The sequence below is a fragment of the Lemur catta genome, chromosome 1, assembly GCF_020740605.2.
Source record: "Lemur catta isolate mLemCat1 chromosome 1, mLemCat1.pri, whole genome shotgun sequence".
Lineage (NCBI taxonomy): Eukaryota > Metazoa > Chordata > Mammalia > Primates > Lemuridae > Lemur > Lemur catta.
The window spans coordinates 29,176,429-29,200,941 of NC_059128.1; the positions used below are offsets into that span (position 1 = coordinate 29,176,429).

Consider the following 24,513-nt stretch of genomic DNA (forward strand, 5'->3'; position numbering starts at 1 on the left):
GACCATGGGTTCAGAGGGGGAGCTCCCCAGAAATGGGCACACATTATTCTAAAACACTCAATCTCTGCTTAGGAAAGTTCGGGATGACAAGATTAGAAGGACCAGTCCAGTAACTATGAGAATGGGCTGGAACCATCTGTAAACACTTGGAAGACATAAACATAGGGGACAGGGAACAATCGAGCTGTCCAGGAGGCATGGAAACACAAGACCACACACCCCCACACACACACACACATCTGCCCTACAATCCTATCCCGGGAATGGCATAGAGAGGAAGAGCGAGCCAGGTCACACCCTACTTGGCAATGAGTGGTTAAAGTTCTACTCACAAACCTCTGACTGTCTAAGAGGAGAAACACAACAGAAAAGCATCCTGTGGAAGAAATGAGACCGAGACCAGCCCTTGCCACCAGAAAACAGCCCTCTCAACCACCAGTTGCACATAGCATGGGGCAACGCAGGATCACAGCAGAGCAGGAGTGGGCAGAGCAGGGGACAGGAAAGACCAGGTTGGCCCAGACGAGCACAAACCCTGTCTCCAGGCCCAGGGCACGGATTCCTGCATGTCTCACCAAGCCGGGGGAAGCACGGAGCACGGCTCTGTCTGCTATGGCTAGCCCCGGCCTCTGTGCCTCTTGATTATTCGTGGTGATTAGGAGCAAAGGGGAGCATAGATTACCTAAATCCTCAGCTAATCCCCCATCTTGATTTTAGCCCAGAGTTTAGCCTTTTATCCCAGGAACGTTTTCTCCCTCATCATCTATTTTCTTTTCTCTTCTTTATACATTTTTTAAAAGCAGAAATGGCCAACAAACATAAACATTGTAAGATTTGAGTTTCAGCTCCTTGGGCTGGGCTTCCTTTCCGGATGCTGACTTCCAGGGGCGGGGCTGCTGAGGATGGAGCAGGCGGAAAAGCCGAGGTATTGGGTGACCCCAGCACCTTCTGAAAGTGTAGTCAGAAGCATCGGTGGGCCAGCCACGCTGTGAACTTTTGGGAGACAGAGCATGGGAACCTCGTGGTGGTTGGGGTTGAGGGCAGGGATGGTGGAGGTGGACAGGGAGAGAAGGCAGTGGTCAGAGAAGGTCTGTATCAGTCAGGGGTCTGCAGAGAAAGAGAACCAACAGGAGACAGAGACAGACAGAGGTGGATGCATGTATAACACACACACACATACACACACACACAGAGATTTTAAGGAACTGGCTTACATGATTGTAGGGGCTGGCAAGTCTGAGATATGTTGGGCTGGCCGGTCGGCTAGAAATTCAGGTGAGAGCAATGGGGCAGTCTTGAGTCCAAAATCAATAGGTCAGGTCAGTAGGCTGGAAACTCAAGCAGGATTTCTATGTTCCAGTCTTGAGGCAGAATTTCTTCTTTTTTTAAGAAACCTCAGTCTTTTCTCTTAAGCCCTTCAACTGATTGGATGAGGTCCACCCACATTGGGGAGGGTAATCTGCTTTAACTGAAGTCAACTGACCGTAAATGTTCATCACACCCACAAAATACCTTCACAGCAACATCTAGATTAGTGTTTGATCAAACAACTGGGCACAGTAGCCCAGTCAAGTTGACACATAAAATGAACCATCAAAAGGTCCATATGAAAAACGAGTGCAAGAGAAAAGCCTAAATTTATGGAAAACCATACACAGAAGTGAGAAGAGCCGCAGGCCATAGAAATGTAGAATGGGAAGGTGTCTTGAGGAATGACACAAGACCCGGAGGGCCCTCCCAGTGGAGGCTCAGCTGGTAATTAAGGCACCTACTTGAGCCACCCTAGGAGAGAGTTACACTACAGAAAAAGGGCGTGGGAAGCTGACAAGGCCCAGGACAATGTCCTGAGAGAGGAGGACCTAAAGCAGGACCGAGTAACACATGAGATGACAGTGCAGGAAGAGGACACAAAGAGGGTCTTGGTGGCCACAGGTTCTCCCCCAGGCTATTACTGGATGTGTATGTACCAAGCACTGGCATCACGTCAGGCGCCAAGGGGCCAGAAAAGCTCTATAAGATGTAGCAAGAAGGAAGAACAAGCCCTGAGATCTTAACCCACCCTGTTCACGGCTGCCCTCCACCCCTGAAGCTTTCCTGGAGGACCCCTGTCCTAGATTGAGGCTAAGGAGCAGAGTGGCCCTGCTGAGCGCCTATCTCCCCATCTACCCCTCTGCCTGGACACCCCCGCTCCCTGGACTGCAAGCTGCTAAGGGCAAGGACTCCACCACATCCTTTCTGGTCCTTCATGTGCCCATCCCTGGCGCCCAGCCCTACTCATAGAACTGTGGAATCTCAGGTGTGCAGGATCTGTAAAGAGTACTTAGTCCAGGTCCCCTCTCTGCTCAAATCCCCCGTTATGCCATCCCTCCCCCAGAATTCCAGCCTGACACTTCAGAGATGGGGCCTCGCACTGTTGAATAAACGGCAGGGACGAGACCACAGAGGCCGAACAAAGAATATCTATCCCTTTGACTCATCCTGGGAAACGCGACACTCAACCCTCAGACCATCAGGCACTGGATTGTCTTAGGGGAAAAATCAATAAAATGTTACCCGGCCTGAAAACTGAGAAGAGCTTACTTATGTTCCCTTGCAAAAGGAATCATCCCGCTGGGCCAAGAATATTAAGGAAAACACTAGTGTTGTGTCCCCTACAATGACCCTGAAACCCCCTCAAATACCTCACAGCCACCTAGTCTCTTATCAAAAATGAATGAAATGCTGAAAGATAACCCACAATAACAAACTGCCTGTTAAAAAACAACCTTTCTAAGTCACAACATGAAATTCCAGAGGCGTAAGAAATCGTGTGGCTCCTGCCTCGGGATTCTCTAGGTCAGTGTGTGAGCGTGTGCGTGTGTGGTGTCGGGACCGGTCCAGAACTGCTGGGTGGCTGAGAATTTGGCAGAGGAAGGGACTGAAGAAGCAGAGAGAGGGAAAGATAGGACCATATTTTAAGGAACTGACTGCGGTTTTGGAAGGACCAGCACGGTGCTTAAGGGAGGGGCCCTGCTGGAGTCCCTGCCCTTTGGGAGTGATTTACGGTGCACCACTGAGCAGACCCTTTCTGTTTATTTAGCCACATGGGGGTTTAGCACCTATGGGTTCAACCCAACTATGTGAACAGGTTATTTTTCTTACTTGTGGACTTTTCACTTTTTCACAGGAGGGGCTAAGTGGCCCCCAGAGGATCATTTTTCCAAGCACCATTTGCTGGGCTGGCTGTCCCCTGCCACCAGTCCTGAGTCTCAACATCCATGCTACTCAGAGTCATCCAGGTGCTCCAAGAACCCCTGAAGACGAGGGGAGCCCTCAGAACCATTGCTCAGGGTTCCTTTAAGAACAGAGGCAGACAACTGATGCAGAAAAGGAAAGGCCCGGAGGAGAGGCCCTGCCAGGGCAGGGAAAAAGCAAAAGTCACTGGCAAACAGAACAAAGTCAGCCCCTGATATTGTGCTCAGGTGTGTATCAGGTGGAGGTGGGGCTGGGGAGAATAGAAAGAGACCTTGCACAAATTTAAAAGTCACCTCTTCCACTGGAATGGGTTTCTGCCTCTTCTTTAAGCAAAAAAAAAAAACAAAAAACAACCTCTTTTCCCCACAGGATAGCAAAAAGAAGTGAAAAACAACATCACCACCCAGTTGTAACCTACAAAGGGACCTCCTGGAGAACTCCTCTGGAGGAGGCACCCCTTCTGTTAACTCACTGGCCAAGAGAAGGTCGTCTCCAGCTCCACCCTGGAAGGAGAGGTGAGGATGGTGTAAAAGCTCAGCTGGACGGCTGTATACCCTGGCCAGAGGGAATTCAGGGCACTCAGAGGGGCCTGGAGTGGGCAGTGGGGATACTTGGGCTTCCCTGGCAAGGCTGAAAGCCCTGGTAAGAGCCTGTCACCCCACTCCTGCACGCTTCCATGCCAGGGTCTGGCATGTTAGAAGGTTCGGTCATTATTTCGTAGAAGTCCACAACGGTTGGAATAGAGGCAGTATAGAGTGACAGTCAAGACCACGGGCTTTGGGGTTAATCAATCAGGCTCTACCACTTGTTGGCTCTATGACCTTGGCCGGTTAAGATCTCAAAGTTCCAAGTCCCTCCTCTGTAAAAGCAGGATAACCCTTGCACGTGCCTCATAGGCTCGGTGTGAAGATTAGATGCAATCAGAGATGTAAAGCATTTAACGCAGTGCTACAGTAAGTTGATAAATGGTAGTTGCGCTTATTAGCTGTCTAAGGTAGCAGTGTCCTCAGCAAGTGGGGAGTAAATCCGGTCTTCCTGCCTTCTCCTATGAATGACTAGTGTCCTCAACTGGACTGCGGCAGCTGACCAAGGACAGGGTGATGAGAAGTCTGCCCTAGATGCAGTTAATAAAGTTTAGTAGGTGAACTAGAAAGTATATAGAGCTAAGAGTCAGTCTGCTTTTTATAATCACTGTGCCAGTAATTCAAAACCATGTCAGTGATAAAATATTCCTCCCCACTAGGTGGACCACACCATCACCCCTCCCTTTAGTACCCCACTGCTCGATGGCCAGCTCCTCCCTTCGATGTTCCTTGTCTCGGTTCCCTTGACCCCCTTAGCACCAAACGGAGGCCTTGGCTCATAATAGTTTTTGATGGGCCTATGACCCTAGACAAAGCCCTAACTGGTCTCTTGTTTCCCCATTTAAAATTAAGTGGTAGTATTCTTGGGCTCTTCTCACCCTGCTGGTCCACAATCCTACAATTAGACAGGGTCAGGTGCTCTTCCCCACCGAGACTTAGGTTCCCAAGTCCCCGAGGAACCCAACACCAGGAGGGGGCTGAGTTAAGGTCCAGACTGCTCGGTGGTTTCGGGTTCTCCCTCGTGCCTCACGCCTCTTTCCACAGTCCTGCCGTGTGGTCTGCAAGCCACACCCAACCTGCTGCGTTTCGGAGGCTTCACCTTCAGAGCACAACTGACCCTGCCCACTCCACATCCCTGACACTGGCCGAGGGCACCTACTCACGGGGATGTTTACAGTTGGCACCGTAAATAGGGCATGCCGTTGGGATGCAGTGTCATGGGTGAGGAGGTGTAAGGGAAAATTACAAACCAACCAGCCTGTCTAAATAGTTTCTCTCTGCATAACCTAAAATGGCCATGCGTGGCTCACCATGGTCTGAAGTGGTGACCGCTTCCTTCCCACACAGAGACTGAGGTCCTAAGGGGTAGGGAAGAACAAGACAGAAACTCTACAGAGGGTATTTTTTCTAGGATGGATTGTTCTAATAAAACACATAGGCATTTTTCTTTTTCACTCTTCCCCCAAAGCATCACTGACTCACATCCACTCAAATTTTAGAAAAGTTCCCATCTCTATTGACTCATGCCATTAAGTAAGCAGATATGACCCTTCCACCAAAAAGAATATGAAATGTGTGAGGAAAAAAACCCAGTATTTTTGTAACGAACAAGTACTAAGAAAAAGCAAGCTATCTTCTTTCTAGTTTTTCTCGGTCACTTCGTTGACCTCGACCTGACAGGTTCTGTGCTTTAAGGAACAGGCATCAGTAAATAAAAACTTTAGGCAAGAAAGGAGGAGAGGGCACAGACAAAAGTGGAAGATGGAAGAGAGATTTTTAAATGTCAAAATAAAGTATCAAAACTTCACCCTTTACTCCCCAAAACACGAATGTTGCACATGTGTGTTTATAAGATGAATGCCCTGCCTACTTCCAAAGTCATTTTACAAATAAACATAGGACGAGGACCCTCAGATCAAAGGAGAGACCGCGGTTGACTTCCGGCAAATCGGAATGAGCCGAAGACAATACCTGGGCAGGATGTTTGATTTCGGTTTTTTTTAGCGGCAGAGGCCGAAAGGAAAATATTGGGACGTGTGGTTTCGCTATCAAACACCAAAAAGAGTACAGACTCACCTTCAGAAACAAAACCTTTGCTGCTGCAGCAAGTCCCAGTGCGAGATCACGCGGCACCCCGCCCCCACGCCTTTGTGTTCCAAGCAGACCACGTGGGGCGAAGGCGCAAGGCGGCCGGGAAAGCTAATTTTAAAACACGGTAAAAATGGACTCTGCGGCTAGGCTCTCTGGGGCCTCCAGATGGGTTTACCGCTCCTCTCTGCAAAGGGAAAACTGAGAAGGAACAAGGCCTCTGCTTCCATGGAGAAAGCCGTAGGGACGACCACTCGCCTCCGTCCCCAGCTCCATTCTCTTGGCCATGATGGACCGAGGCACCTGCACCAGAGGGCAGAGACCCAGAAGGCCAGTTACAGAAATAAACATCCAGGGTTTGTTTTTATATAGATATTTTAAACGCACACAAGCCCAGACCCGTCCTCGGCTGCTAACGTTAGTGGATTACTCATTTTTCCTTCCAATCACGTCATGTGCGAGATTCCAGGTGGCTGCGGGGTATTTGCTTACAACGGCTACCGCTGGTTTCCCTGTGAGCTGTTTATTTTTCCAGGCCTCAGGTTATTACATCAGCCGGCGGTTGCTAGATGAGCCAAGAGTGCCGGCCTGGGGGTTGGGGGACCCAGCCAGGAGGTACAGCTGCCTCAGTGACCCCAAGTCCCAAGCACAGCAGCTACCCCGGCAGGAACTTCCCAGGTGAAGCAGGAGCAATCCAAAATGTGACCCAGGGGCCGGAAGCAGGCCTAGGAGAGCAACGCTCTGACGCTCTGACACTGGGAGATAAGGGCAGGATGCTGTGAACAGCTTACCTGCGACAGGTACAGTGACTTGGGCAAACACAGACACTCTCATGTACTCAGAGACTCTCTACCCTGTGTCTCTGCCGATGGCTCTGTCTCTGGGAACAGAGTTACCAAGAGCTGCTCTATTCACTGATGCACAGAAGGAAGCTCTGCCGGCCAAAGAGGCAAAGTGTGGTCCTTTTCAATTTAACTCACAGTGAGGGCCAGGTTCTAGAGCCTTCCTGAAGTCTCCGGTCAGATCATGAAAGAAGTCAACTAGAAAAGATGGGGACAAAGGAAAGAGCAAGCTGGGGAAGCAGAGAGGGATGTCACACCACTGCACTCCACTCAAGGCTACAGCAGTCAACTTAACCCCCCACAGCTGCAGGAATGAGTGTGGGCCTTGGGAGCGTGGCTGTGTCATGCCAGGAAGAGTTAAGGCTCACAGGACCATATTTCCTGAGAGATTGTGCTTTCCTAGAGAAGAAAGCACAGAATTTTGTCATACAGAAACAAAAAGATATAAATCATAGCTGTAGGAAAGTGTCTGCATCTAATCAAATTAGAAGCAGGGGGGCATAGGATGAAGAATTAGATGAAGCCTAATTCTCATCATTTATTTAGTCTCTTTACCCTCTTCCATAAAATGTAGGTGGTTAAAAAATATTTTAAACTCAAGGTATATTAGGAAATGCCCCTTGATGGCTAAGCCCTGATACACACACACATACACACACACACACACACACACACACACACACACCTCAGCAAGAGTTCATATTTCCTTATAAAAGCAGAACAGAGGGTCTGGCCAACCCTCATCTATGAGAAGATGCTGTTCCCAAGTTCTAGGGTGTTAGCTGGCCAGGTCCATTGTCATTCTGAATGCAGGAAGAAGTGCTGGTGCGCTGGAGCTATGATGGAGGACAGAACTAAACAAGACCAGAGAGGCAAATCCACCAACACTGAACCTGCGAAGCACTCAAACGGGGACACTGACCGCAGCAAACATGTGACAAAGCCCTAAAAACAAGGACCAAGACTTCCAGGAGGAGAGAAGGGGACTGGGAGAGGCCGCATGCATATGTGTCATGTTATTGCAAAACCTCAGCTGCCCAGTGGAGTCTTTCCAACATCAACAGTCCCCAGGCCAGAAAACAAACCTGGCGTCACAGGGTCTGAGTGTGAAAAAAGGATGTTTGGGGTGTAAAAGAAACTGGGATAGCCTTTGTGCCTCTGCGAGGCAGCTGAGAAGAAGAGCTCTCACCCTGACAGCTTCACAGGGTCCCACTGCAACTTCCCACAGACACGAGCTGAAGAGCACCTGAACTCAGAATCTTTCACCGAACCCTAATGGAAAACCATCCCAGGTGTTTGACCCAGAGGCTCCAGTCCTTACCGGAGCCAGCCACCCAGACACGAGCTGTCATTAAAGTACATCTGATGTCTCATTAAACCAAATGTGATAACACGTGGAAACTGGCTGGCACAATACAGGAAGATTCCATCAAGAGCAGGCATTGTTTTGTTGTTGTTTCAAATCACATATGGTGCACCTACTTTGTGCCAGGTACTATGCAGATGCTGCTGAGTCCTCACAAAGATCCCGCAAGGCTACTATTAACTTTCTTTTACACATAAGGAATTCAAGACTCGGGGAAGCTAATGAACTTTCCTGAGCTCACCAAGCCTCTCAGTGGGGAGCTTGCTTTGGAAGCTGGGTCTACAGGTTTGCCTGACACCAAATGGTTTTGCCATTACATGGTTTATCTCCTCCACTAAAAGATTCCCTATGCTCTGCCTATGCAAGCCAAGCTTCAGGACACTTCCTTGGCAAGCCATGTGTGAGAGCGTGCACCAGAACAGGACGTTAAAGCCTGGAAAGGGCCCGTGTGAGATGGGGAAGAGTCCCCGTACTGATGCAGGCTTACCTGGGCACGTCAGGAAACAGCCGTCTGCTTGGTCTACGAGAGGGGCCAAAAAACTTGAGTGACACATCCCCACACTCACACTCCCATCCAAATGCTTCTATTTCAATCAGATATGCCAGGGCCCGGATAGGAAATATTTTAGGCTTTGCAGTCCACACAGGCTCTGTCACAACTATTCAACTCTACTGTTGTAGACAGAAATAGGCAATGTGCAAATAAATGGCTGTGGCTGCACTCCAGTAAAACTTTATTTGCTAAAAACAGGCAAGTAGTTATTTGCCAACCCCTGCTATAGGCCTTTGTGGGCATGTCTTTTATATGGTAACATAATTACAACAAAAAGATTGACAGGCCCTCAGTCCATACTGATCATGTTGGAGAAAGTCCAAATTTAGTAGGAGATTCCTAAGTTATTAATCCATAAAAATTATTCTTGGTCTCAGTTTCTCCCAGAGAGCTGTTAAGTCTACTCCAACTATCCTGTCCTATACATCAACCTTACAGACATAACTGGGGCCAACCAGGGAAAAATAAAGGTGGCCGGGTCACTCCAACAAAAGGTAGGTGGTTGTACCTGCCTGGAAACCATTTCTCAACACAACTCTATACTCATCCAATTGGAAAGTAGAAATGGAAAACAGAAGTACTTCAGTGGAAGCAAAGATTATTAACTGACTTTACTACACTCAGAGAGAATACAGCCCCAGAAGACAAGCATCCTATTCCCAAGCATAACTAGTTTTCTCCAGCCCAACCCCTTACTAGCTATGACCCAGGACAAGTTACTTCCTCTCTCTTAGCCTTAGACTCTTCATCTGCAAGATTGGGTTCACAATTATCTCACAGGGGTATGGTGAAGCTCAAGTGAGATGACAAATGTAAGGTTCTATAGCACCTGGCGGGGACTAGTTATTATGACAGTGCTATTCTCATGTAACTGATAATGGTGATGATGACCTTTTCTCCTCCACCCTTCCCCAAAGCAGTTGAACATACTGAGCAAAGTTCTATAATAGATATGATAGGTGGGCAATAAAGCCCTTGCTCTCACAGAGGTGATAACCCACGTAGAGGAATCAACTACTGGTGGGTGAAAAAGAAATTCAGGCAAGCAGTTGCTAAACGTCAAGTCAGTGTTTCAGGAAAAGGTGCCGTATAATTCAGAGAGCTCACCCTCTTACCTACCACTTGGTCACAGAATGACAAGTAACCCTTTCACTGGGACCTTGCAAACCTTATAGGGTCTCAGGGACTAGGGACAGTTGCAAATGTTACTTCCAGCACCATGTACTGTAGAAACCAAAACCACTTCTCTTTGACTTATATTTGCCTAACAATGCAGGGGCAGAGGAGGGAAGTCCTAAGAAGCAGCCTAATAGATGTCTTTGCTTTACAGCAACAATCATAAATTCTGTCCTGATTGAAGAATTCTCACCATCAGCACTATCATTAATATTCCCATTATTCTTACCAAAAGCAGTGATAATAATAAATATATGTACTTACAACTGATCACTTAGCCGGGCATCTGTTAAGTACTACATAGACATTAACTTAGTTAACCTTTAACCACAGTCGTTTGAGGGAGAGACCATGATCCCAATTCACAGATGAGAACAGAGGGGGATTATGTGACTGGACTGGGGTCACGCACTACGTGTTGGAGCTAGAATGTGAACCCAGGTTTCGCTGATTCCAAAGCCTGTGCTTTACCCACTGCACTATTCTGTCAAAGACTCTGACCCAAGGGAGTCCACACACCATCCCACGCCTCTGGCTTTTATCAAACAGTGAACCAGACACATGGAGAGGTACTGACCACCCCAAACCGCAGAGGAACTCCACCAATGCCGCTTGAATTTACCCCTTGGTTTATATCACTCCTCGCACTCTAACCTCACACTGCCACCTTTAGGACAGAGCTGGCGCACAGATAAACCTTAAGGGGGCCTGTGACAGCACAGTCATTCATTAATGGGCATGGAAAACTAGGCCCGTGTCTTTTGTTCATCGTCCTTGCCACCTATAAAGAAAAGATGACTTGGCTCGATTCAACAGCCAGGCATAAATGACACACAGCGGTATTTCTATCAATGAAGTCCTTGGTTGAAAGGAGGATGATCCTCCTTGATAGAGATGCAGATTTAGCTTGTGGATACATTTTCCTGTTGATGAACATTTAGTCTTTATTGATGATAAATGAACTTTATTGATGTTGGTCTTAATTGATGATAAATAAACTCTACAAATAAATCCTACAAATCTGATCACCATTCAAAAATTATCACTTTTCTGCAAGGGGTTCAGCCAGTGCCAAAACCTAACCATTCACAAGACCTCCAAAAGATCAGAACAGAAAAGATACGGCCATAAGTGACCATTTAAAGCCTTAAAAACACATGGAACCAAATCCCTCCAGGCTTGAAGTCCAACTTCTTTATGCTCAGCCATTCTTCTTTCAAATCCTTCCACATGGCATATAAAAAGTCAAGCAAAATATTACAATATACAGTCAAAAATTTTTTTAGCTAAAAGGATCAGCTACTTATAAATGATGATCCCTGATGTGTTAATTGAAGAAAATTAAAGCTAGAAAGGTTTAACTCATCCAATGTTCTTATTTTATAGATGTAGAAATTAAAGACCAGACAGATTAAATGACTTGGCCAAAGCCACACAGTAGGTAGTCATGGAGCAACCATGGGGCCACCAGGGATGAACTGGGTACACATCTAATCCAAGGAAGATTATTTACCTGAATTTCTTATGTTGGTGTTGTTCAGCTTGGAGTCCTTGATTACCAAGTGCTTAATCCATAGAGTAGGAGCTGTAATTTCTGGAGGGGGAAAAAAGGAGAGAGAAAAATTCTAGGCAAAGAGAGTATGTGACTTAAAGTGTAACCCCAGGCTTTTTAATGGCTTTTTTAAAAAGCCTGAGGCCCAAAGCTTCAGCTATCTCCCTCATTCCACACCCACCTTGTCCCAGTGCCTTCTCCCTTCCTCACAAAGGAAGCTCCTCTCCCCACCAGCGCATAAGAGCCAACCCGGGCATCCTGTGCCAGGAGGCACAGTGGGCAGAGTCCAGAGGCGCTGAGCCACTCCATCCAGGAATAAAAATATTATCCCAGGAGGGAAGGAACATGGACCAAGCCAAGTCCTGCTCAGCTGCTTCCCTGGGAGAAGATTTAAAGGGGATAAATCAACAAACGAACGCCAAGCAAACCACAGAGACCATGTTGGAGGAAATGGCTGGGCCACAGCAGATTCAGCTCGCTGGGACTCTGCTCCACATGGGGAAGAGAGCAACAGGTCTAATGTGCACTTCAATCCCCTTGCTAATGTTTTCTCACTGAACAGAGGCTGAATTCCTCCATTCAGAGAGCACCAGGGTGCCTCCCGGCTCTCTAGGACATGGGTCACCCAGTAGGCAGGTGGTATAAAAATCCCAGATAGCCCTGAACACACTGTGGAGTGATCAGATCTTCAGTGAGGGCTTTGGGGAGGTCTCCCAATATGACATGGTCTCCATTCCCCACCAGATCACCCAGGTCCCAGACTTGCCAACAGTCTAGGACCTTTGTGGATGACACAGACATTTGAACTTCTAGACATGAACATACATATGTCCCATTATCTCACACTTCAATCCTTTTCCCCAGAGCTGAGCCTATAGGAGGGACAGCCCTAGCCACAGTGCCAACTTTTTATTCCTCTGTCTCACTGACCAGTCTCGTGATCCAAGCCTGGACACACTCAGCTGAGAGCTGCTAAAAGTTTGCTGCATATTGCACTAAAAGCTGAACCTTACTGTCAGACTTTCTAGAGACCTCACTCTGCCAAACATTCTGCTCCTCCTCGGGGGAATCTGGAGTCCTCAGCAACATACATTGAAGAATACAGGGCCTGAGCAGCTCCACCCTGAATCGGGGCCAACCTGCATCCCATGCTCTTTCTATCTACTCCCCATGTCTCCAGAGAGTTCTAGCTTCTATTTTGCCACCAGTCACCACTATTTCTCTTGACCTAAAATTTTTTCTCTCCCAAATGTCTTGACTCAACTGTCAAAGTCCCTACAACCTAGCCAAATCAGCCCCACTAACCCCCTTCCTCCCTGCCGTACTGCTCACTGTACCCCATCCCCACTGTGGGCCCTCCCTGTCCATGCCAGACCCCTGCCCAGAACGCACTAATTCCTCCCTCCACTGCCAAGATCCAGCACCAGTCCCAGCTCTTCACGGAAGCTTTTCCCAGACCATTCTGATCTCTTTCTTCCATAAATGTCTATGACAATGAAAATCGAGACCATATCATTAAACACATAGCGCTCTCTGATAGTTGCAGCTGTCTTGAGAGCGAAGTCTTACACTTCCCTTTCATCCCCCAGAGGGCCTCGCATGATGCTAGGCACAGAGCAGACCCTCATAAGTGCTGATTAGTTTACGGAAGGGACGCTGCCGGCATGACTGTCTTTCTTAGCCATGATTCCTGGGTCTTGGCAGCTCAAAGGGTCTGTCCAGGCTGTGTTATTGTTGGACATCAGGAGACAGGCAGGAAGCCTGGAGAGAACAGGGGGCCCTTCCAGAAGTGGAGAGTTTACCAGTTCCTTGGAGGATTTGCATTTTTTAAAAGGTTAAAACAACGCAGCTTACATGGGGAAAAATTGAAATTAAAAAAGAAAATAATAATAATAAAGTTTAAACAAACACCCAAAGTTAAGACCTTTCCCAAACCTGAAGACGGGTGGGAGACCGTAAGTCAGAAGCAGCGAGAGAGCTTACCGTCTCCATCGAACACCGGCTGAGTCTCCATCGTGGGTGTCGGCTTAGACCCGTCATCTGAATTGAGGGTTAAAAAGAATCGAAAAGAGACTACCATTATTGAGGTAAATACTATCTACTCTCCAGCACTGTTGAATGGTTGGGGTTTGTACATGGCCCGGCCAAGTCCCAAAGAATAGACCAAAGAAAAACAAATGAGAGAAGAAAATAACAAGAAAGAAAGGAGAACCACAGAGAGACACCAACAGTAAAACAAATCCAAGTGTTTGCTCACCATCCCAACAGACGGTCAAAAGGAAAGGACTTAAAGGTTTTGTGGCTTTGGAGGACCCTTTCTCATAAATCTGAAGATACCGGTATGACTCTGCCAGCCCTCTTCCTCCTGCAGGAAAGCTGGGAGCAGGAGTCTCCCCTGGCAGCCCTAAACTTTGGCCAGGCGTGTTAGGATAAGGTTGGCATCTCTTACGGCATGAAATTCTGGTGACCCCAGTTTCTTTTCTGCTCTCTTGTGAAAGGTACCGGATCAGTTTTTTTTTCAAGTAGCCCTGATTAAAGAGCTTAAGGAAAACCAGAGACCAGGATGCTCTTCCCTTCCAAACTCCTAGCAGTTTCTCCAACCTCATCTAAAAGAAGATGAGAAGATGGGAAGTACCATTCTCCTCCCAGCACGCTGAGCTAAAGAGAATCGGGAATCCTTAGGACGGTTTAACTGTGAAACAGCACACACCCCAACTGCCCGCAAGCGGTTGGGGCAAACAAAATGGGAGAGGACATGGGAAATTGCAGAAATCACCCTAGACTTGCTTTGAAATTTCTAACACAGATGATGGGAGCAGGGAGCACCTAGTATTAATATCAATAACAAAGTCCTAATGCTTATCATTCCAGTAGTGTTGGCAGCTCTCTTTGCAGCACAGGAACCTCGGCAGGTCAGGAGTTACTGCAGACTTTGTTGATTTACCTTCCAGGACTCTGAGTTTTTTCCATCAAGGCCCCCAAAACCTTAGCCTAGAGCAGTGCTTCTCACCCGTTTCTATTGTCACCCACATGTGGAGCACTTTCAGACAATTTTTTCCTAATCACCTCCCTAATGAAAGTTTAATAACACAGATAAACTGTATATATTTGTGCTTTCTATGTCAAAAGCATAAGTTTTTTTAACCTCCCAAGAAATAACTTCACCCCCTTGGTGAAGGCTGCGAGCAGGTATCATCACCTCTTCGGAACAGTTTAGAGATCTCTCTCTGTTTTCTCCCTCGGTGGGGGGAGGGATTGACAGCACTGTTGTCTCAGCCCGTTTGATGATTACACCACCCCTCCCTTCCCAAGACCCCCTAGAGGTCTTTTAGAATGGACCGCTATATCCTCTGAGTACAAACTATTTATGGAGAAAGCGAGTTCTCAGTCTCCACCACGCCTATCAGACCATCAATAATAACCACCATTGGGAGCTCTCAGTACCTTTGGCCAACTTCTTTGCATATTATCTGGGCAGACAGAGAGGATATAGAGTCCTGATCTCTTTTTTGCATCAAGATCTTACCCCTGGGATCTTAAGATTCAAGAGCTATGAAGACCCAAACCCTTGCTAGAGGCTAAGGCCAGCAGCTGAGCTGACAGTCGTGTGACACCTGACCCTGCTATTATTCTCATGTGCTGACACCAAGACGCAGCTCTCACAGGGGCCAAAGCAATCTTGAACTATCTGACAATCACCCCCAGGAACAAGATGTAGCAGGAAGTGAGGAGTAACTATGCTGGATATTTCATTTGCCTCAAACTGGAGTCCAAAACAGGCATCTTTTGATGCCAAACTGTGTGAGTTTGATCTGGAAGTCATTGAGGGAGAATAAACACAGAACAGAGCCACACAATGTCATTTTTTTAATAGCATCACTTCCCCTGACTCTATTAACACCTCTTTCCATTGAATTCAATGAGCCACTGAATGAAGTCTTTTGGCAGCTGCAAGCGCACATTTGCTTACGCCTGCCGGATGCAGAGTTCAGTCTAAATAGCCCAGCACAGTGTGCTCAGCTCCTCCACACAGGGTGGCTTCATTTTAGGAGTCTTACAGGCTAACAAAGGGAAAGTGAGACAAGTGAGAAATCAAACATTCCAAGAGGGACAACGGTGAGAACTCATGTGCAAAATGGCTTATGCAATATTTTAATATACAACGTAGACATTAAAATTCTCCTATAATACAAGAACTGTATTTCCTCTCTGGAGCAAGATAACTGAAAACATTCTGTTTATTTTTCCTATCATCCAGCTGAGAGCCTGGGACTGCCCATCTGGTCCAGCCATCAGCAAAGATCCGTGCTAGAAGAGAGCAAAGAGGGTTTCCTGGGGAAGTTTGCACTTTTGCAGGTCAAGGACTTCCACAGATTACCCAGATGCAGGCACAGAAGCCCACAGGGCATGAAGCCACGTGCAGGGAAGGAATCTTCCTGCAGGGTAGGGTCACCGAGGGTGAAGAGATACAGCTGCTCTGTCACAAGGGAGGCCCTAAATGGAAAACTTTATGAAGTGAGAAAAGACAAGGTACCCTGCTGCCAGGAGCCACCTGTGAAATCCAGCATGCCCAAAGGCCGGGAATCCAGGCCAAAGCCAACAGGACCCTCTCTAACCATCATCTCCGGGCACCTGGGCACCTGGCTTCTGACCCAGCAAATAAGCGCACCTCGTCTACCAAACACAGGTCCAAGGTCCACATCGGTTCTGCTTCCAGGCAAGCCTTGGAGCAGCACCAAGTCCCACACTGAGCCCTGGGGAGAGAGTAAAGTTTCTATGTGTGCCCCTGGCCTCCCGGTCTCAAGTGGACTCACACTCCAATTCCTGCTTTACGTCCAATAAGTTGGATAACCTGAACCCCTCGCTTTACTTCTCTGGACAGCAATATCCTCTTCTGAAATTGAAGGGTGTCTGCCTACCAAGCCTCTAGACACTGTGTAGGTATAAAAAAAAAACTTTGAAGTCCTATTAGATGGGTGTATAACTCCATGAAGGTTAACTATCTTATTTAACTGCTTACTTTTTAAATTGTGTTTACAAAATTAAAATCCTATCAAAGTCATTAAATTAAAAATAAAGTAAATTTTACAACTCAATAAGATGACAAACAACCTTATTTAAAAATGGGCAAAATATTTTAATAGACATTTCACTAAACAAGATATATGGACAGCCAATGAAGACATGAAAAGATACTGAACATAATTAGTCACTAGGAAGGTGCAAATTAAAACCACAATGAGATAACACTAAACACCCACTGAAATGGCTAAAATTAAAAAAAATAGACAATACCAAGTGTTGGCAAGGATGTGGGGAAACTGAAACCCTTGTTCATTGCTGGTGGAAATGTACAATTGGACAGCCACTTTGGAAAAGAGTTTGGCAGTTTCTTTAACAGCTAAACATAAACTTTTCAACCCCGAAATTCCACTCCTAGGAATCTATGCAAGAGAGTAAAAACATGTCCACACAAAGACATGTACACACATATTCATCACAGCATTATTCATAATAGCCTCAAACTGGAAACAATCCAAATGTCTGTCAACAGGTGAGCAGATAAATTGTGATACATCCATATAATGGAATACTATTCAGCCAATTAAAAGGAATGAATAACTACTACATGTGATGATATAGATGACAAACCTCAAAAACATGATGCCAAATGAAATAAGCCACATGTAAATACTACATACTGCATGCTTTTATTCATCTGAAATGACTAGTAAAAGTACTTCTGTAGAGACAGAACAGATCAGTAGGTGCCTAGGGTGGGGCTGGGAGTGGAGTGTAACTGTAAATAGGCCCAGGGTTTCTTTTTGGGGTAATGGAGATGTTCTCTGGTGATAGCTGTACAACTCTATGAATTTACTAAATCCACTGGATTGTACATTTACAATGGGTGAATTTCATGGTATGTAAATCATACGTCAATAAAGCTGCTAAAACAAAAGAGCAGGGAGTGCCAAAGTCATTACAGATAAATCATCAGGCAGTAGCAGCTAGACTATTTGAGCAATCCTTAATTTGGGGAAAGATTCTTCCATATATTTTAAGATACATCTGAATCTGTTTATGTATATGCATATGATGATTTGATGTCTGATGATTATTCTTGGTGATTCTTTTGGACCTCAAATAGTAAGATTTTATTTCTGTTTTGTATCATAATACTCTTCCAGACTAAAGGGAAGAGGATAAATACAAAACAAAGCCAATTCAAAGGTTATCGTGTTTCTTACAGGGAGGGAGGGAAAAGGAAATTTGGAAACATTAAAAGAAATACATAAATAAGGCAAACCTGAGAGAATTTCTCAAGGATGACGCCAAGCTCAACAACAATAATGGTATTACCACATTTTGCAACACTCGGTTTCTGGCAGGTGGCTTTCCTCATCTATTCTCACCACCAGCCAGGGTGCAGGAAGTTGCTAAGCAGATAAAGAGAGAATTGAGTCTCAGTGCAATCAGTGATTTGCTCAAGGTCCCAGAGGCAGTGAGCGGCTTTGGAAACTGCTCAGACCCAGAACCGTGGTGTTTGGCCTTCCCAGATTCCCCAGCCCCCAACCATGCCTTGTCCTTGCAGGTGCAGCCCCAGAAAGTTGCAGCCCCCACATGGGCTCTGTGAGCCTATACAGACAGTGGGTTTGTGTGACAGCACAATTCCTTGCCCTGCGAGAAGGCCTGGCCCACGCACAGACAGCTGGAAGTCACTTCGACCCCCGATGACACCGTTCAAAGCCTCCTCTGTTTGGCTTTTTGATTCCTGATTGACATTCACTGGCGAGGAGAGATAAATGCCCAGCCGAGGACAATGTTGATCCGCTCGGACTGTTCTCAGGGAAAGACTTTTCAGAATAACAAACAAAACAAAACAAAAACCCAAAAACATTGGTGTGCTTAAGGGACTGAATGGAGCCCGAGAGGTCCAGGGAAGCAGGGCCGAGCCTTTCAAGGGACTGGCAAGTCCATTGAGGAGTTAATTGTTTGGGTGTACAATGAGTTTATTCTGACCACATACAAAGAGCTTTCTCTTCCAGGTCCTTCAAAAGCAAATGTCTCAAAGGGAACAGAGTAAAAATCTGTATTAATGGCATCTCTTGGGGTCTCTGAGACTGAGGAGCCTTGGAGAATGAGGAAAAAAGAAACCACCACCCCCATCCTGAGATTCGGAAGGTCTCTCAACAATCCCAAGTCCCCTCCAATTCCTGGGCTCTTCCCAAACCTTGTTCATCACTGGTGACTCTCTCATATTCTTTTAGGCTGCCATTGTCTAGCCATAAAAAAAACCATAAACTTCAGCCTGGTAGAAGTGCTGGAAAGTTCTTACTTTTGAAGGGACCATGTTTCTGCCAGAACCACCATCCCCCTCAGCATGTGACTCAGGGCCCCATGCGGAAGTAGACTCCTTCTGGGCATCGTAAGGAGACAACTGTGCCCATTTGCAAAAGTCCCTTAAGAACCTGGCCTGAATCACACCAGGAGGAGGCTGGAATGTCAGTCAATCTCAGCATTCCCTGAGATGCACGCCCCATGGCCCATGAGGCTCAGAAATGCACTGTGAACTGTCCCCACACTGGGCTGTGACAACAGAAATGATCTGGGCACTCAGGGTCCTTTGCAAAGCAAGAGTCAGTGTTCTGCATTCCATTTACCTACCTGCACGTTCCCTCCCAAAAGAAGTTAAAACAAGCTTAAAGCTGTCTCTTTGCAAGCAGCTCCCACATCCTCCAGCTCTGTATTGCCCTGAGCGAGTGCAAGAACATGAGGTTGGTGGAAAAGGCAGACCAAGGATAAAAGAGGACAAGGAGGCACAAGCAGCAGAAGAGTCAGGTCAGGGCTGGGTCCACACAGAAGGCTCCGCTAACTTTTTTAACTTTTTATTTGGAAGTGATTAGAGATTCACAGGAAGTTGTCAAAATAATACAGAGAGATCCCCTGTATACTTCACCCAGTTTCCCCCAGTGGTAACACCTTTATGGTTAACATAATTATCTGAGTAACCCATGATTATATAGGTAATGTTAATATAACTGTAGTACAAAATCAAAATCAGGAAATTGACTTTGGTATAATCTATGGACTTTATTCAGATCCCACCAGGCGTACATGTACCCATTTGTGTGTGTGTAGTTCTCTCTCTGCCATTTTATCCATGTGTGGATTCGTGACCACCACCATCAGTACAGAACTACTCCGTCACCACAGAGATCTCCCTCGTGCCACCCTTGAGAGTCACGCTTTCCCTGTTTCACCCCATCCCTCACACCTGGCAACCGCTAATCTGTTCTCCATCACTATAATTTTGTCATTTCTAAAATGTTATATAAATGGAATCATGCAACATATGACCTTTTGAAATTGGCTTTTTTCACTTACCTGATGCCCTTGAGATCCATCCAAGTTGTTGTGTATATCGACAGCTCATCGCTTTTTATTGCTGAGTACTTTTCCATGTTATGGGTGCACAATAGTCCCCCCATGTCCACAGGGGATACCTTCCAAGAACCCCAGTGCATGCCTGCAACTGCAAATGGTCCTGTACCCTATATATACTGTTTTTCTCCTATACATACACACCTATGATAAAGTTTAATTTATAAATTAGGCACAGGAGAGATTAACAATAACTAATAATAAAATAGAACAATTATAACAACATATTGTTATAAAAGTTATGTGAATATGGTCTCTCTCTCTCTTTCTCTCTCTCTCTGTCTCTCTCAAAATATCTTATTGTACTGTACTCACCCTTCTTTTTGTGATCTGTTGATCTGATAACCGAGCCGAAGTGACTAACAGGTGGGGAGTGTAGACAGCATGGATACGCTGGACAAAGGGATGATTCATGCCCCGGATGGGATGGAGCAGGATGGTATGGTTCAAGATTTCATCACAGTACTCAGAACGGCTTGCAATTTAAAACTTATAAATTGTTTATTTCTGGAATTTTCCATTTAATATATTCAGACCACAGTTGAGTGTGTGTAACTTAAACCGTAGAAATGGAAACCACGCAGAGGGCTGGACTACCATACCACAGTCTGTTTCGCCCACTGAAGGACATCCGGGTTGTTTTTATTCTGGGCTATTACAGATAAAGCTCCTTCTTGTTCATGTACAGGCTTTTTGTGTGACTACAAATTTTCATTTCTTTGGAATAAATGCTCAGGAGTGCAATTGCTGGATTATATGGTAAATGTACATTTAGTTTTTCAGGAAACTTCGAAAGTATTTTCCAGAGTCGCTGTACCATTTTACATTCTTACCAGCAACGTATGAGAGATCCAGTTTCTCTGCAGCCTTGCTAGCATTTCGTATTGTCACTATTTTTTATTTTAGCTCTAATAGATAAGTAGTGATAGATTACCGTGGTCTTAATTTGCATTTCCTATGGCTAATGATGTTGACCTTTCTTGTGTGTTTATTTGCCCTCTGGTATATCTGCTTTGGTGAAATATCTATTCACGTATTTTGTCCATTTTTTAATTAAACTGTTTTTTAACCGTTGAGCTTTAAGAGCTCTTTGTACATTCTAGATGCAAGTCCTATGTCGGATATGTAGTTTGTAAATATTTTCTCCCAGCCTGCAGTTTTCTATTCTCTTAACAGAGTTTTTGGCACAGCAAATTTTAAAGTTCAGTTTAATTATTTTTTTTTTTTACATTTTGGATTATGTTTTCGGTGGTGAAGATTTTCTTCTAAAAGTTTTAATAGCTTTACATTTTAAATTTAAGTCTATGATCCATTTTGAATAAATTTTTGTATAAAGTATGAGGTTTAGGTTGAGAGTTTGGGGTATGTATTTACTGGTTTTGTTTGTTTGGTCTATGGATGTCCAATTGCTACAGCACCATTTGTTGAAAGGACTGTCCTTTCTCCATTGAGTTGCTTTTACACCTCTGTCAAAGATCTGTTGCCATATTTGTTTTGCGTGGATCCATTTCTGGGTTCTCTATTCTGTTCCACTGATTTATGTGTCTCTTCCTCCACTGATACCACACTTGATTACTGTAGCTTTATACATCTTAAAATCAGGTAAAATGATTCCTCCCACTTTATTTTTCTTTTTAAAAAATTATTTTAGCTATTCTATTCCCATTGCCTTTCCATAGAAATTTGCAAATAAGCAGCCCGTGAATCTCACATGTTTTTTCTGCAGGCACAGGGTCCGTGCAATGGGACACTACCCCAGCCATTACCCCAGAAGACACATGGCCATCAGAGCTGGAGATAAGGGATCATAAGTGGCCCCAAGTCCTGTCCATCCATGTGCCCATATCCCTGCCTTTCTCCAAGTTGCTGTGCCACACCTGGAACTTAGCTCACTCAGGCAAGGGACAGCAAGCAAAAGAACATATTCTCATTGGCCTGACGTGCTCTGAGACCTCTCCTCTGGACTTCACGGGCCCCACCAAGGTACCAGTCATAGGTCTAAAGAACTTGGCCGTAGGCTCAGCTCAGCTCAGGCAGCCTCCTCTAGGGGTCTTGGGCTCTGGAGCTACCAGCTAGAGCTATTTGGGGGAGGAGAGGTACCTGCCTTCTCTCCCCTACAGAGATGACAACTTCCTGGAGCTTCCTGAAGTCTGTTGCTCCCCGAGAAGGCTTTACCTCCACCCTAAGACAATCTCCATAATAAAATGTTAAGAAAATTAGAACGTGAGGTCCACTAAGTGAGGCCGGGACTCTTACTGTTTTACTCACCACTGGGTCCTCAGTGACTGCGACAAGCCTGGCATTTATTAAGTTCTCCACAAAGATTTGTTGAATAAAAGAACTATGTATAAGATACCAATGGTTACTAATACCACAAGGGACTTGAATGAATCTATGCTAGGAGGCTTTCAGATCCCAGAATCTCATTTTCTCTCCAGTCCTCGGAGATGGGGATATGACAGGGATTCAAACTCTTAGTCCGATACTCTTCATACACAAACTTTCCTTGAAAGACCCTAGAATAAGGGCCAAGCTGGAGGAGCAGTAAACTGCTGGAGGGAGGGAGGGAGACCCCGTGCACACGTGAGCACTCAAGCACACTCGTGCACACCCCTGCTGAAACTGATCTTTGCAAAGCTGGTATAGTGACATGCCAGGCTTGGTCTTCGAGGTGGCTCAGAGCACCAGAAAGCAGCAGCAACATACACGGAGAACACGAAAGAGCTGCCTCTCATGGGCTTGGAGCTGGTTACACATGGTTCTGTTTCAGCAGGCACAGAATCAGAGGGAGTGCTTCTTCCCAGGAAAAGGCAACATGAGCAAAAGCCAACACCATCGAGGTCGTCAGCTGCCCACCTCCATCCAAATCCAGCCCAGGCTGTTAGGTGATCAGACCTTTTTCATCTGATGGAAATGTTGAGAGATCAACTGCTGATCCAGCAGCCCTCCCCACCATGGATGCCAGGGAAAGAGAAAAAAATGTAGCTGGGAAGAGGCTGGAGTCATTGAGCTGCAGTGACGTTCCACGTGTGGAATGACCCTCGACAGCCAGCCCAGCACATCTTGGCCAGGCTCAGGCCCATGAAGCACCCCTCTTTCAGGTGTGCTAACACCTCATGAGGGAGGAGGCAGAGGGGCCACATGGTCCCCTTTGTCTGAGATGCATGCTGTCCATCACCCCTGCCCTAAGCCTTCCCCTCCGGGCTGCTTGATCCGTCACTTGAGCGACAAGGTCTCCAAGTTGGCACCAACCTGTAGACCTGGCTCCATGAGAGAGTCTAAAATTATAGACATAGACAGGGACCTTGGAGAAATAGACGTGACTCACTCTTTACTTGGAGCACATCTGTGGAATAGCCAGCAGGAGATTTTTAAAATAAGTTTCTGCAAATTAAAGATGGGTTGGATTTTGGAAGTTCTGCCCTTCTCTATGACTGGCTTGACAAATACAGAAGCCCATGCAGGAAATTTAAGCAGAGTTCATTAATGTTTTTATTTTTCTCTCACTTTCCTTAAACAACTAACTCCAGATCTCTTACAAGGAAAAAGCAAAGGGCAGAAAACTGCTGATGACCCTAAACTTTCACTTGCCATTTATCACAGCATCACCCCAGGGCTCTGGGACTCTGGGCACCCGGAAGACAAAGGCTCCCAGAGAACTGCCAGAAACCATTTCCCAAGTGCTGTCCGTATTCTCTCATTGACTCCTTCTTCACCATCCCCCACTGCACCCTCCCAGAGGCCAAGAACTTCCCTCCTTGAACCTCACAGGCAATGAAGGCTGGGCCCAGCCCCTGACTTTGTGTTCAGTTATCCTGGGAGCTCCTCAAATCACCTGCAGCAATTAGCATCAAGACCCCAAAAAGAGGCAAGTTGGGAAAACCCACAGGCCTTGGTGCAGTCAGGTGAAGCTGCCCAGGACAAGTTCCTGACCCCTAAATACATTTTGTTTCCTGGCTACTTTCCTACAGACCACTTCAAGGAAAACCAAAACGTAACCTATATCTCTACTTCTGCAGCCTTCAACTCTTTTAGCCGCAGATTTTCATGGCTACAAGGGCTGTGTGGGGCCCTGTTCCTCTGCTCAGATATTCCTCTGCAGCAGGCACAAAACACGTGTGATCATAATAAAACACATGTGAATGCACGTGCACACCACCCCAGCACACACACCCTCACATCTCTCTTCAAGGGCCAGGACCAGAGGAGGAGGAGGGGAGGGGGCGGCCAGGATGGGATTGTCCCAGATCAATGGATATTTGAAACTCAAACACATGGCCCAGGACCCACACCGCATGTGTTAATTACCACACATGTGCCCATAAAGGAGTCTGTTAAACACAAGGGGCCCAAAGAACAGAGTGAGGAGAGGACATTCCAAGGGATTAAGTAAATAGTCTGAAGTTCTGACCTCCCGCCCCTCCTGGAACATGTGCATCTGGGTAAGATAACAGCCTCCTCCTCCCTCCCCCACCTCTGTCCTGGGGCCCCACACCTGCGGACCCAGGAACCGCCGCCACCCAGGCCTCCCACCCTGGCCAAGCGGCTGTGACCTGCTACCGCCTGGCCTCCCTCCCTCCTGCCTCTCTCCCACTATCTCTCTGGGCCTTCTCCCCCAGCCTCCTTTCACTCTGCCTTTCTCTTTCTCTCCTTCAGAGACCAATTCCTGGCTGGCA

At 46.4% G+C, this 24,513-nt stretch overlaps 1 protein-coding gene across 2 annotated transcripts in view; it reads right to left on the reverse strand.

Annotated features, from left to right (window-relative positions):
• SMOC1 (SPARC related modular calcium binding 1) overlaps positions 1 to 24,513 on the reverse strand; it is a 139,565-nt gene that overhangs the window by 23,806 nt on the left and 91,246 nt on the right. Inside the window, exons 6-7 of one of the 2 annotated variants that reach the window (XM_045564796.1) lie at positions 13,379 to 13,435; positions 11,357 to 11,437 (exon numbers count right to left, since the gene is read on the reverse strand). In XM_045564796.1, coding sequence (XP_045420752.1) covers positions 11,357 to 11,437; positions 13,379 to 13,435 — 138 coding nt within the window. Of the gene's footprint in view, positions 1 to 11,356; positions 11,438 to 13,378; positions 13,469 to 24,513 lie in introns of both variants that reach the window. The other variant, XM_045564788.1, reaches the window with a different exon arrangement.